This window comes from Wyeomyia smithii, chromosome 3, assembly GCF_029784165.1.
Source record: "Wyeomyia smithii strain HCP4-BCI-WySm-NY-G18 chromosome 3, ASM2978416v1, whole genome shotgun sequence".
In the NCBI taxonomy this organism is placed as follows: domain Eukaryota; kingdom Metazoa; phylum Arthropoda; class Insecta; order Diptera; family Culicidae; genus Wyeomyia; species Wyeomyia smithii.
This window is the reverse complement of record NC_073696.1, coordinates 13,028,407-13,041,162: the sequence shown is the minus strand read 5'-3', so window position 1 is coordinate 13,041,162 and position 12,756 is coordinate 13,028,407. Positions and strand designations below refer to the sequence as shown.

Sequence of the window (12,756 nt, the reverse complement as noted above, 5' to 3'; positions counted from 1 at the left end):
ATCTTCAACAGATGCTTGGAATTGCACTACTATCCAAGCATTTGGAAGATAGCCAAGATCATACCGATCCGCAAACCCGGGAAAGATCCGACGTTAGCATCAAGCTACGGTCCGATCAGCCTACTCTCATCGCTGGGCAAACTGTTTGAAAAACTGATCCTCAACCGCATGATGAAGGTGGCTGAGGAAAACAACATCTTACTCCCGGAGCAGTTTGGGTTTAGGAAGGGTCACTCCACCACGCACCAGCTGGTGCGGGTGATGAACAACATCAGAAGGGACAGGGCTGTATCCAAGTCCACAGCCATGGCATTGTTGGACGTCGAAAAGGCGTTTGACAATGTCTGGCATGACGGTCTGGTATACAAGCTCTGTGCCTTCAACTTTCCATCATATTTGACGAAAATCATCTGCAGCTACCTTCGGCAGAGGTCGTTCAGGGTATCGCTGAATGGTTGTTTATCAAATACTTTTTCCATCCCAGCAGGGGTCCCGCAGGGCAGTCTGCTGGGCCCTTTGCTATACAACATTTACACCTCCGACATTCCTTCCCTGGGAGATGGCTGCGTGCTCTTTCTGTTCGCAGATGACACTGCAATTGCCGTCAAGGGAAGAATGCCTCGTGAGATCACCAACAAACTTCAGCGATTCTTAGACGCCTTTGTCGAGTATGCTAACACCTGGAAAATCAAGATCAACGCTTCCAAAACCCAAACAATAATGTTCCTTCATCGACAATCCCCCAAACTGAAGCCCCCTCCATCATGCGTTGTGGTTATGAACGGTACAGGGGTTGAGTGGTCTTCCGAAGTTACCTATCTTGGACTGCTATTCGACGAGAAACTTCTTTTCCGATCTCATGTGGAGAGGTCACTGGTTAAGTGCTCAGCTTTGGTTCGGTCACTATACCCGCTAATTTGTCGCAGATCTCGCCTCTCAAGAACAAACAAACTGGCAGTCTACAAACAAATAATTGCCCCCGCGGTCTTTTACGCAGTTCCGGTGTGGGAGTCATGTGCACAAACTCACAGGAACAAAATCCAGGTGGCACAAAACAGAATATTGCGGATGATTCTCGACTGTCCCTATGATACCAGGATCACAGACCTCCACCAAGAAGCAGCTACTCCAAGAGTAGATGCCAAAATTACAGAAACCAAAACTAAATTTGTACATAAATGTCAGCACTCAGAATACGCTCTAATAAGCGGCTTGTATATAGTAGGTTAAGTTAGATTTAGGCTGTAAATAGTAGTCTTAAGTAGTTTCCTTTTCAAACAAACGCCACCAAAGTGGTCAACTTTGGATTAAAATTCTCTGTAATTAAAAAAGGATAGCAAAACAGTAACCAAAACTCACGCACCAAAGATGTAAACAGTAATGTAAATCACTTGAACTTTGTAATAACATGTAAGATACCCAACAAATGCATAAAAATACAGATAGACTTAAACAACAAACAACGAAACTGCTCATATTAATTCTAGACAACAACAACAGCGGTCCTCACTTAGCAGTAGCAGTGACAGCGGATGGCAGCAGCAGCTGTGGAAACGGATAGCAGCAGTAGCAGCTTGTGGCAAGTTGCCGCTGGCAATGGATAGCGGCAGTTGCAGTGGGTATATCAGCTACGATAGTGGTAGAGCCGGCTAATGCAGTGGCACTTCCTTTAGAGTAAAATACTGCCTTTGTACGGTAGTGGGGCAGCATCAGTACTAGATACATCAGCAGGCCTTTTCCTCCAATGAATAGTTGCCTCATTAGGCAACACCCAAACGTTTTATGATGCTGGCATTAAAAATTTATGGGTCGTCAAATTTTCAGTTTAAGAACAACTTTCAACTGTGTTTTCAGAAAAATGCCTTGAATCCCCTATGTCAGGGTAGCACACAAATGCGAGCATCATTATATCCGATATGAAATTAAAAAACAATTTTCCTTATGAGGACAACAAACAAGTTATTGAAGATTTAATATTTTCTCGTTTTGCGTTAGAATTGAAAGTAAAATATTATTTTAATCTGCATGCACTTTGACTGTTGAAACTTGTTTGCGTTGCATAGTGTTTGTCCCATTCCTGTTCAGTGATACATGTGCAAACTGAAATTCGGTAACATTACCACTCCTATTTTTCACAAAATTTAAAACATATTCAAAACAAGTAATGTCAGAAACAACTTTATGTCGTCAGTTGAATTCAAAACTGGCACAACTCAAAATTTTGCAGTTTTGAGTTATTGATGGCAAACGATGCCAAATATTATGAAGTTTCGTCTCACAAAGACCCGTTTCAAAATTCACAATATTTCCAGAAATATAAGTAGATATGCCTTTATTGCACAAATCTAAAATATCCCTAAAAAGGCAGGAAAATGAGGTTATAATTCTTATAACTTGCTTATTACATGAACATGATAGACCCAAACAAGTTCAGTAAATATGGGAGATCTTAAAATTGGATTTTTTCACTAGAATGAAAAAAGAAATTTTCGACGCAAATTTTCAAACGCGTTTTTCTCCAGACTATGAATTTTCAGTTGTGCCTGTATCGAATTCAACTGACGATGTAGTTCTACGTCAAACTTGCGATCGTGGCTTTTCATACAACCCTTGTGGTTTTTCCCGCCTGTTGTTCACCGGATCATTTTAAAAGAAACTAATGACGGAGAGAGTAACCGATAGAGCGCTCATTGTTGTTTTCAATTAACAATCGTCAGGTGATAATCTCCGGTTTCGATTAAATTATTTTTTTTCCTTTTCAAGTCCTCCAGCTGTTAAAATCAAAACAAGAGCTTTCGAGTAGTTTTCATGTGACTCACAAAACGCTTGAAGATTAAACAAAGTCATGTTAACCCTGATTGAAGAAAACTTGTTGGCGAAAAACAAAGATGTCGATAGTTTGAGTGTTTTTTTATTTCTTGAAATAAAATTCGTGGAAATCAAAACATTGTATGAATAAATCAATACATTGTAAGAATAATCACGAAAAAGAAACCAACTATCACACAGATCATGCTTCGAAACCTGAATGTTTAAATGTGAAGAGTCGCACTTGAAAAATGATGTTTTACTAACTGAATGTTAGAGGACTATGGTATATAATCCACAAGATTTACTTGAACGCAAAAACTTATTCATATATTATCGCAGCGGTGCTGTAGAAATGTCGCATCTCTTGACTGAAAGATGCCAAAGTAAGAAACCAAAATATCGAACGGAAGTCATAAATTTTGATTTCACCCTATTGGATAGACATTTTATTTTCTAGTTTTTAAGTTTTTTCGAGTTCAGCTTTGTACAGGCCATTTGGTTGAAACAAAACCTTCAAAGCGCCTAAGTTTGATAATTTTCAAGTTGATCGATGAAGATCGATTTGAAAATGTAATGTTTTCCGTTATCATCTTTGGACACTCTTTCTTTCTTTGGAACACAAATAATTGTTCAAGGTCTATCGCACGTTTGCACTTTACTGCTCTTCCTCTGTATCCAATCGTATCGTACCGAGAGCTGTAAACCTTTGTCTACTGAATTTGGCGTTTTGTTTACAAAATTCCGCCCAGCAATGCAAACAGTATGTACAGCAGAAATCTTATCTCACACAAACAGAGCTTCCTGCTTCTGTTGTCCTCTACTCATAGCATAGCATCAGCAATGTACCATGTATCATATCATGGAAGCAATTATTTTCTGCCTGTTGCATGAAACGCGAAGCACAGTCTTAACCTCATAACTTATGATGATGCAATAAATTTCAATTACAAAAATTTTATATTCCGAACAATAAAAATATTTATCATCTGAATTTTTACTATTTGCAGGTTACCTAATTTCAATTTTCCGCTTCAGGTTGCAACGATACAGATTACACACACGCTACGAACAAATTCTGATGTAACTTTATCTGTTTCATTCCACAGGAGTTGTTGTATCACTGTACCAACAAAATGCTAACTAAAATTTTATTGTTTTTCTGTTCTTTCCAAAAATGAAAAAAAAAAATCCAACAGCTCGAGAACTCACTTTTCGCTTCCCTAGCCTACCTCTGCCGAGCCCCCTGCGAGAGTCCCACAGTGCGCCAGTTTCGCTGCGAGCACCAGGCCAACCGAAACTTTGTCTTCCGGCAGGGATCTGGTAGCGTAATATGACAGAAGGTGCCACGTCCCTAGCGGTTGAATGTCTAGATAATACGCTGGATGTTGTTGATCACCAGGAGCACCAGGACGCACCGAGGACGACCAGCGTTGAGCTTAACCTACTGAAACAGCAAAACGCGGAAGCAGAACCGGCAGAGGATTGTACACAAAAGCAACAGCAGCATCTTCAAGTGGTCGAGATGACACAGAATAAGGTAAACCAGTAAACCAGTTAATACGTTAAGTTTTAAAACAATCTTCCCTTCTTAGGTGGCGAAAAAGGAGGCGACGCTGGAGCGCGGCTCCTGGGCGTCGAAGTTGGATTTTATTCTGTCCGTGGTTGGTTTGGCCATCGGATTGGGCAACGTGTGGCGTTTCCCCTACCTTTGCTACAAAAATGGCGGCGGAGCTTTCCTGATACCATATTTTGTTACGCTGTTCCTGGCCGGTATACCGATGTTCTTCATGGAGTTGGCACTGGGTCAAATGTTGACCATCGGCGGGTTGGGTGTTTTCAAGATTGCTCCTATATTCAAAGGTAAGAAACCGTACGAGAACGGAGGGGAGCAAAGTAAAAAAAAAATTTGATGAATTTTCTTTTCAACAGGTATTGGTTACGCGGCAGCCGTCATGTCCTGTTGGATGAATGTGTACTACATCGTCATTTTGGCGTGGGCAGTCTTTTACTTTTTCATGTCGTTACGTGTTGGTAAGTCGGGACTCGATTCTCAATTGTTTTGAAACTGGTTTGACGATTGCTATATCGAGTAGATGTTCCCTGGCGTACCTGTGATAATGCATGGAACTCCGTGAACTGCGTGAATCCCTACGACCGGAAGAATCTTCTCTGCTGGGAATCGCTGGGGGTCAACAATACGCTTACTAAAATTTGTTCGTTAAACTCGAACAACGTGTCGATGTCTGAGATGTCCGATCCAGTTAAGGAGTTTTGGGAGTAAGTTTTGGTTCCCTGTTGTTACCCGGTTGATGCTTATGTTCATCGTTTCAGGCGTCGTGCTTTAATGATTTCGAGTGGTATCGATGAGGTCGGATCTATTCGTTGGGAACTTGCGGGAACCCTACTGTTGGTATGGATTTTATGTTATTTCTGTATATGGAAAGGTGTCAAATGGACTGGCAAGGTTGTGTACTTCACTGCCCTATTCCCGTACTTCCTGTTGACGATTCTGTTAATCCGTGGCATCACATTACCAGGTGCTTTCGAGGGTATTAAGTTTTACGTTAGTCCCAATCTGTCCAAATTATCGGAGTCAGAGGTACTTTAATTTCAATTTTCTTTCGAATGCATTATCGAAGCCTAATTTAACATGCAGGTGTGGATTGATGCCGTCACGCAAATTTTCTTCTCGTACGGTCTCGGTCTGGGAACACTGGTCGCCTTGGGAAGTTACAACAAATTTAACAACAATGTCTATAAGTAAGAATAACTTCGGCTTGAATTTAATACGATTTTATACTAAATCTAACGTTTCAAACAGAGACGCATTGATTGTATGCGCGGTAAATTCGAGTACCAGTATGTTTGCTGGGTTCGTAATTTTCTCGGTGGTCGGATTCATGGCACACGAACAGCAGCGACCAGTCGCAGAGGTGGCCGCTTCTGGTCCTGGGTTGGCATTTTTGGCGTATCCTTCGGCAGTGCTGCAGCTACCAGGGGCCCCGCTGTGGTCCTGTTTGTTCTTCTTTATGCTGCTGTTAATTGGTCTCGATTCGCAGTTCTGCACGATGGAAGGATTTATTACAGCCGTCATTGATGAGTGGCCACATCTGCTAAGAAAACGCAAGGAGGTATTCATTGCCGTTGTGTGCTTTATAAGCTATCTGGTCGGATTAACGTGTATCACGGAGGTAATTATTCGTGCGAGGATTTCGGAGAGAATCGATCAATCATTGGCCTTTTTATCTCCACGGAATAGGGCGGCATGTATGTGTTCCAAATTCTCGATTCGTACGCAGTCAGTGGTTTCTGTTTGCTGTTCTTGATGTTCTTTGAGTGTATCTCGATTGCATGGGCGTTCGGTGTGGACCGCTTCTATGATGGCATCAAGGATATGATCGGCTATTATCCGTTGGCCTGGTGGAAGTTCTGTTGGGTTATTACTACTCCTGCGATTTGCGTTGTAAGTATTGTGCCCGGTTGATGAGAACCGGGTGGTGAAACAGGTAATTTGTTTTCAAAACTGAACGAGTTAGGTGAGGATTACGAATGAATGAGGATTTTTGAATGAGTGAAGTTTCAGGCTTCGTGGGAGGCACAGGAAGGATCTTCGATGGAAACGGCTGTTCGGTAATTATTTTGTTAGATTGCTCTACTTTTTCGTTTTAGCAAGCTGCCTAGAATTTATTCAAGATGTCTTCTTAAACGGACACTGAAGTGTGATTAAATAAGCTAGTTCAATAATCTTTGCGGATACATAACATGTGAATAGTTTATTATTTGTAAACTTAGATCCTTATTTCAAATAACATGAATAAATGCATATAATTTGAGTAAATGAATTTTAGTGTTTTAATTGATTTAATAATGTCTCAAAATAAATTACAAGTTCATTTGCTTCCGTCTGTCTGAAGAAAACCAGGTAAGATAGCAATCTTTCGGGAAGGGGGAGCTCCGTAGCCGCAAGGTTACAGAGTCCACTTTGGTAAGCGGGTGATCGTGGGTTCGAATCTTAGTAGAATCAGGCAATTTGGTTGTCAAAGGATTCTTGCATGAGTTTATACTTAGGCTCCCCACCACATACCTTTCCTTCAATCTGAATTCTACAGTACCCCTGTTGACACTCCTTCTAACAAAAATAAGTCCCTATTATTATAAAACTGGTGTGAGTAACGTATGAAAGTTATCTTCAGGTAATTGTATTGGGCGATATTATTAGGATGGACAGAGGCTCGGTATAGTAGAGCAATAAGTTCGAACAGAAAGGTAAAATTTACACACAAGCACGGATTTGAATGATAAGCGTATCACTTACTTCAATAGTGATATTGCCAATAACATGAAGTGCGGAGTACAGAAAACACCTGGGCAGGGGCGGATGGAGGGTTTTTTGAGCTGCAGGCGAAAACCGATTTGGCGCCCCCCTGGTCATCATTGTTAAGTTTATATTATGAGCATTTTTTGAGTAGTAGGCACTGCCAGGCAGTTCTTGAGAAGTCAATAAGTGCTCATGGAAAAGACGTAAAGTCATTTTTCAATAAAACATTCCTTGTTCGTTAACGTTTGTCTGAGTTCGTCTTTGTCTGTCCGAGTCAAAGTACGAAGCTATCCTAGAGGTTATGCGCAATTCAAAGGAACGCATCCTGCAGCTGACCGGAGCGAATTATGAAAATTAGTGTTTCCGAGTCGAGCTTCATTTGGATGCAGTTGAAGGTTCATCTGCGCAGACAAAACCAGCTTCGGCGGCAGCCGATGCTCTCAAGAAGTGGAATAAAACCGACTACAAGGTCAAATCAATTCTTGTTGGACTCACAGTGGATGAAAATCCGAATTTGCTCGGTCAAATCAAACGGCAGCTGAAATGTGGCAAACTTTAAAAGAAGCCTTTATAAAAAAATCCGTTTCAAGTTAAGCGTTGCTAAGAAAGCAGTTAGCACGATTACGAAAGACTCACTTCACTGTTCGCGAAGACCAGGACAAAATAAAACGGTGACCTGATCCATTGGAATTGGAAGTATTGTCTTTTGGGCAAGCCAATATCGTCGTGGCCGAGATAAGTAAGTTGTGACATCGTCGTATGGATCATGCAAGTCAACAAGCTCTCAACAACCTTGCGAAACACAAGATGACCCTTGGTTTTGTAAAGGAGTTGGATTCTACTGGATTCTGCGACTCATGTTCTTTGATTAAGCAGCAATGAAAGCCGTTAGCTTAGTGGCAAATAAAAGTCTCACCGTGTACCAAGGCCGCGAATATTTTTCAAATGAGCCTCAACTATTTCAAGACTCATGGAACCCGCAAGAAGAGACGTCAAATTTAACGAAATTGTTCCCCTTACACTAAGGCGGACTCACTGCTTCGCAAATCAGTAAGTGGCTTCTTGTTCAAAGTTTACGGCCACAGTTTCGCGGTCAAGCAAGAAGCACGTGGCATTGAGCGCTGATGTGGCTGGCGTGATTTGATAAGCCGGGTATCTGGATGATGTTGGTGTTAAGATTGTGCAACCGGTGACGATCTGAGGACAACCGTAGTGTCATAGGGATGGCTCAAAACCTGACATCGAACACCATTTTATATACGACCACATCGCAGCTGAATGCCTACAAATGGCACCTATTTGAACCGAAAAGCTGTTGGCGGACATCTTCACGAAGGCGCTGATTCAAAGACCTACAACGAACAGTTTGACTCCACAATCAAAAGGGGGTGGCGAAGTAGGCACTACCAAGCAAGCGGTCATGGAGAAGATTTTCGATCATTCCCAATGGAGATGTGCAATCATTGATATCGTTTTTCGACGAACTGTTCATCCCTCGTTAACGTTTGCCTTAGCATTTGCCCGTCCGAGTCCAATTCTAATGTTATTCTACAATTTTTTATTAACTCGCTAATTCTTAGGAATAGCAGTCTAAAAACAATAGTCAACTAAACTTGCCAAATTTCAATAATATTATTATGATTCGAGTTTTGATTTTTTTTTATTTTTTCGCTCACTCATTTGGCGCCCTTCGATGATTGACGAGCAGGCGACCGCCTGCTTCGCCTTTACGTTAATCCGCCCCTGCACCTGGGCAATATCACAATAGAACTAATCTCTGGTCGCAGTGACGAGTCCACACAGGAAAAAAAAAATCTTTCAAGAATGTATCGTTGCTGAATGTTAGAATATTTGAATCGTTTGAACAACTTTTGGTAGAAAAGGACAAATTAAAGAAGATGTCAATTTTCTCAAAAGAAAAGTTATATAAACAGAATTAACGTTAGTTGATCTTGAAGCCATGACCAAGCTAATTCAAATGTCCTATGGGTCATTCCATACGAAGTGACCACGAGAAAGCACAAACTTGGACACGACCATCACAGATTTTGCTCAAAGTTGGGAGAATTATTCATCTACTGTCACTTTGGAAAAATCCCAAATTTGGTGTCGATTGGAATACCCCCCACGCTGTGGGACCCCCTGTTTATTGCAAAGTCACGCATTCAAAATCTCTTTTTACTTTTTCTTACAATTCATAGACGTAAGGTGTCCGAAAAATACTAATAGATGATTTTTGAAGAAAATAAATCAATGAATCCAAAAAAAAATATAAGTTTTGACCGGAAGTGTTAACAGATGAATTATTTTTGTATTAGAAAACTAGATTTACAATTTTCGGTAATTTTTGCCATTTTTATTTTAAATTTGATAATTTCATCGTGTTTCTTGGAAAATTTCACATAAGAAACAACTATCATCCCGAGGTAATATGAACCAATCTCGAGATATAACATTTTTACGAAAAAAGTTGTAAACTTCGTAATTATTTTTTTTACAGTTTATAGACGTAAGACACCCGAAAAATAGTGATAGATGAATTCAAAAAAAAAAACCAAGAAATCCAGGAAAAATATTGTTTTTGACCGGAAGTGTTGTCAGATAGATTATTTTTGTATTTTAAAACTAAATTTGCCTTTTTCGGCCAATACTCCCTACGTTATTATTACTTGGGTATCGAGAACAAATGTCGTTTGGTAACAATTTCGAACTATAAACTTGATTACGTTTACGTTGATTTACGTTTCACAAAATTTTAAGGTATAAAATTGTAAAATTTTTGCAACTGTTTCTAAGCTCGAAAAATCTGCCTCGTAGGTAACGCTCTCTCACAAATTTTCAGAAAGTCTGCGCAAATATATGTTAACTCAAAAATCTGAAGAAACTGACTCGAAAAATCTGTGTTCTACAGACAAATTTGCATATTTAGTATTCCTGGTGTAACTTAAAACTTTGTTCGAGTAATGCTCGAGTTACATCAGGAAGATAGTTACACGCCAGCAAAAAACAACAATTATGCGTGACCTCTGTTTTGATTAATGTTGAGTGTAGTATTCGGTTCTCCCTCCCAGGTATGCACCATGTGCATTTTTTGTATTGGTATTTGTGTCAGCTACATGATGAAAGAGTACCGCAACGTCGCACAGTGCAGCGCACACTGTTTCTAAAGCTGCAAAAACGTGATCGAAATTATTTTGTCTCAAAAAACTAGATTTTAGAGCCATAGTGCCTCCAGGAAAGTCGATCCATTAATTACTCTCCATTTTATAGAAGTTGCAATTTTGTGATTAATCCACTTAACAATGGGAAGCGAATTTTACTTTTTTCATTTTTGCATATGAAAATTCATTTTGTTCGGCAAAGTTGTTGGAGATTTTATAAGAAACAACTTTCTCAAAGGTACCACACTTCTATCTGCCTTTTTTTAATGGACTTTTGTAGAGGTTTCTACAGATGTCCACTAAAAATATTTTTTTTAATATAACATTTAGTGGGGATTTTCTACAATTTCCCAATGTTCTACATTGTTGTTTACTATCACAAAACATACAATTTCATCCAAGAAAGTTTATTTTTATCTCTCACATTTCATCGGTTATTGACGATTTTTATTGAAACAATGCACTAATTTACTAACAGATATCTTTAAAATCTGCAAATATTTTCAGATTAAACCTTTTCTACATTTAAGTATAAGAAAAACGTCATTTAGTCCAGATATAGGTATTTGTCTCTCGCTGTCTCCTGTGCAAATATTTGTAAATCAATAAGTGCATTATTTTATTAAAAATCTTTAATAACTAAATAAACTTGAGAGATAAAAATAAACTTTCTTCGGTGAACTTGTGTGTTTTATTGTAGTCAACAACATTGTAGAACATTGAAAATTTTTAGAAAATCACTATAAAAAGTTACATCAAAAAATGATTTTAGGGGCATTCTAGAGAAAACTTCACAATAGTTCATTCAAATGACCAGATACAAGTATAGTGTCTTGGACAAAGTTGTTTTTTACAAAATGTGCTAGAACTTTACTCAGCAAAGTGAATTTTTATATGAAAAAATGAGAAAAATAAAACTCATTTCTCACTTTTAGGTAGATAATTCACAAAATTCTAACTTCTGCAAAATGGAGAATAATAAATAGAACAACTTTACTTTTTATATTTGATCCAACATGCTGGCCAAGCAGTGAGCACTAAGGACCAATTTACGATGCTCATTTTCAATATCTGGGATGAGGTTCCGATGGACCAGGTGCGTGCCGGGTTTGATTATTTTGAGAAACGTCTCAAACTTGTCATACAGCACAGAGGAAGGGATTCGTTATAAAGGTTCTCAACGTAGCCAATAAAAAATTACTTGGGAAAGAATATCTTGTGCATTCATCTTTTTCAAACATTTTGAAAGTGTATTCGAACCTATTGAACACCCTGTACATTAGGGTGTCCCAAAAAAAAATCGATGTTGCAAAAACTCCAGGTGCTCAGCCCTAAATTGAAAGATAATGTTTCTATAGCATTTTTGTAGAACATTTCGACTTTCTAAAAATTGTTTTCAGATTGCCCAAACGTAATTTATGAAAAAATTACTTTTTCAAGCTACAAAACCACTCTTTTGCACTTTTTTCAAATCTGTTCGATTCCTACATTCTTCCATATATTTTTTTATTTTTGTGGGGTGGTTGTTGATTATTTTGCATGGCATTGTTTGACCCACAGAACCCATCGAACATTACAAAAAAGTGATTTTTTGTCATAATTTTCAGATAAAACTCTTCAAAACACATATCTAAATTTTTTTTTGATCAACAACTGAAACTTTTACTGCAAAGCGGAATTCGAGACGAAAATTTATATTTTAAAAGATCCTTGGTATCTTATCGGGGGGCTGATATATTGGCGTTTTAAATGAGATGGAAAACTATGCATTTTTACAAAAATGCCACTAAAGCTCAATATCTCCATTGCACATTGTTTTATTTCGACGTTTTTGTGCGATTATTTGAATAGTGATTCAAATGTTGATTATATCCATAAGGTATATTCGGAGAAGTTTCAGGATATTTAAAAATGCATCTTTTAATGTAGAAAGATGGGAGATCAATCCACCAGTGAGTGAGATAAGAAAATTTACTTTTTAATCAGAATAAGATAGACGCAAGGTATAATCGAGAAAATTTTAGGTTATCTTAAAACAAGAAAATTTACCGAAGACATCATGTTTCTATCTCTCACTTATTATGAGCAACATTAAGTTTTGTATTAGAAGTAGGCTTTCGAATATACCAACTCTTTTATCATTTTCGCCTGATGAAATAATATGCCAGAGCGATCAAGTTAGCTGATGAAAATATCGCAATCGAACTGTCTGGTGCTCAATGTCCTACTCTGTTGTTTCGCAGTATTAATACTAGGTACGCTATTATATTTATGCTCTTTTCGAACGGAGGTAGGAAGAATCGATCAGAGTAACATCTGATAACAATTTGTGCCGATCGGCTGGATAGGCTCTGCTCATAAGTGTGAAGTGTCACTTTTTGCCCTGTCAACTACTGTGATAACCATGATGCAATGTAATTCGCGTTGACGGCGTTTCTGATACATATTTGTTTAGTTTTGCCAAGC

General features: G+C 38.8%; 1 protein-coding gene across 1 annotated transcript; it reads left to right on the top strand.

The window, feature by feature from the left end:
* Positions 1-3,773: 3,773 nt before the first annotated feature.
* On the top strand, positions 3,774-6,653 carry LOC129732857 (sodium- and chloride-dependent GABA transporter 1). Its single transcript, XM_055694206.1, has 8 exons — positions 3,774-4,348; positions 4,404-4,671; positions 4,741-4,842; positions 4,905-5,088; positions 5,143-5,410; positions 5,468-5,571; positions 5,633-6,002; positions 6,071-6,653. The coding sequence occupies exons 1-8, from the start codon at positions 4,142-4,144 to the stop codon at positions 6,293-6,295; spliced, it is 1,728 nt and encodes a 575-aa protein (XP_055550181.1). The 5' UTR covers positions 3,774-4,141; the 3' UTR covers positions 6,296-6,653.
* Positions 6,654-12,756: the final 6,103 nt, after the last annotated feature.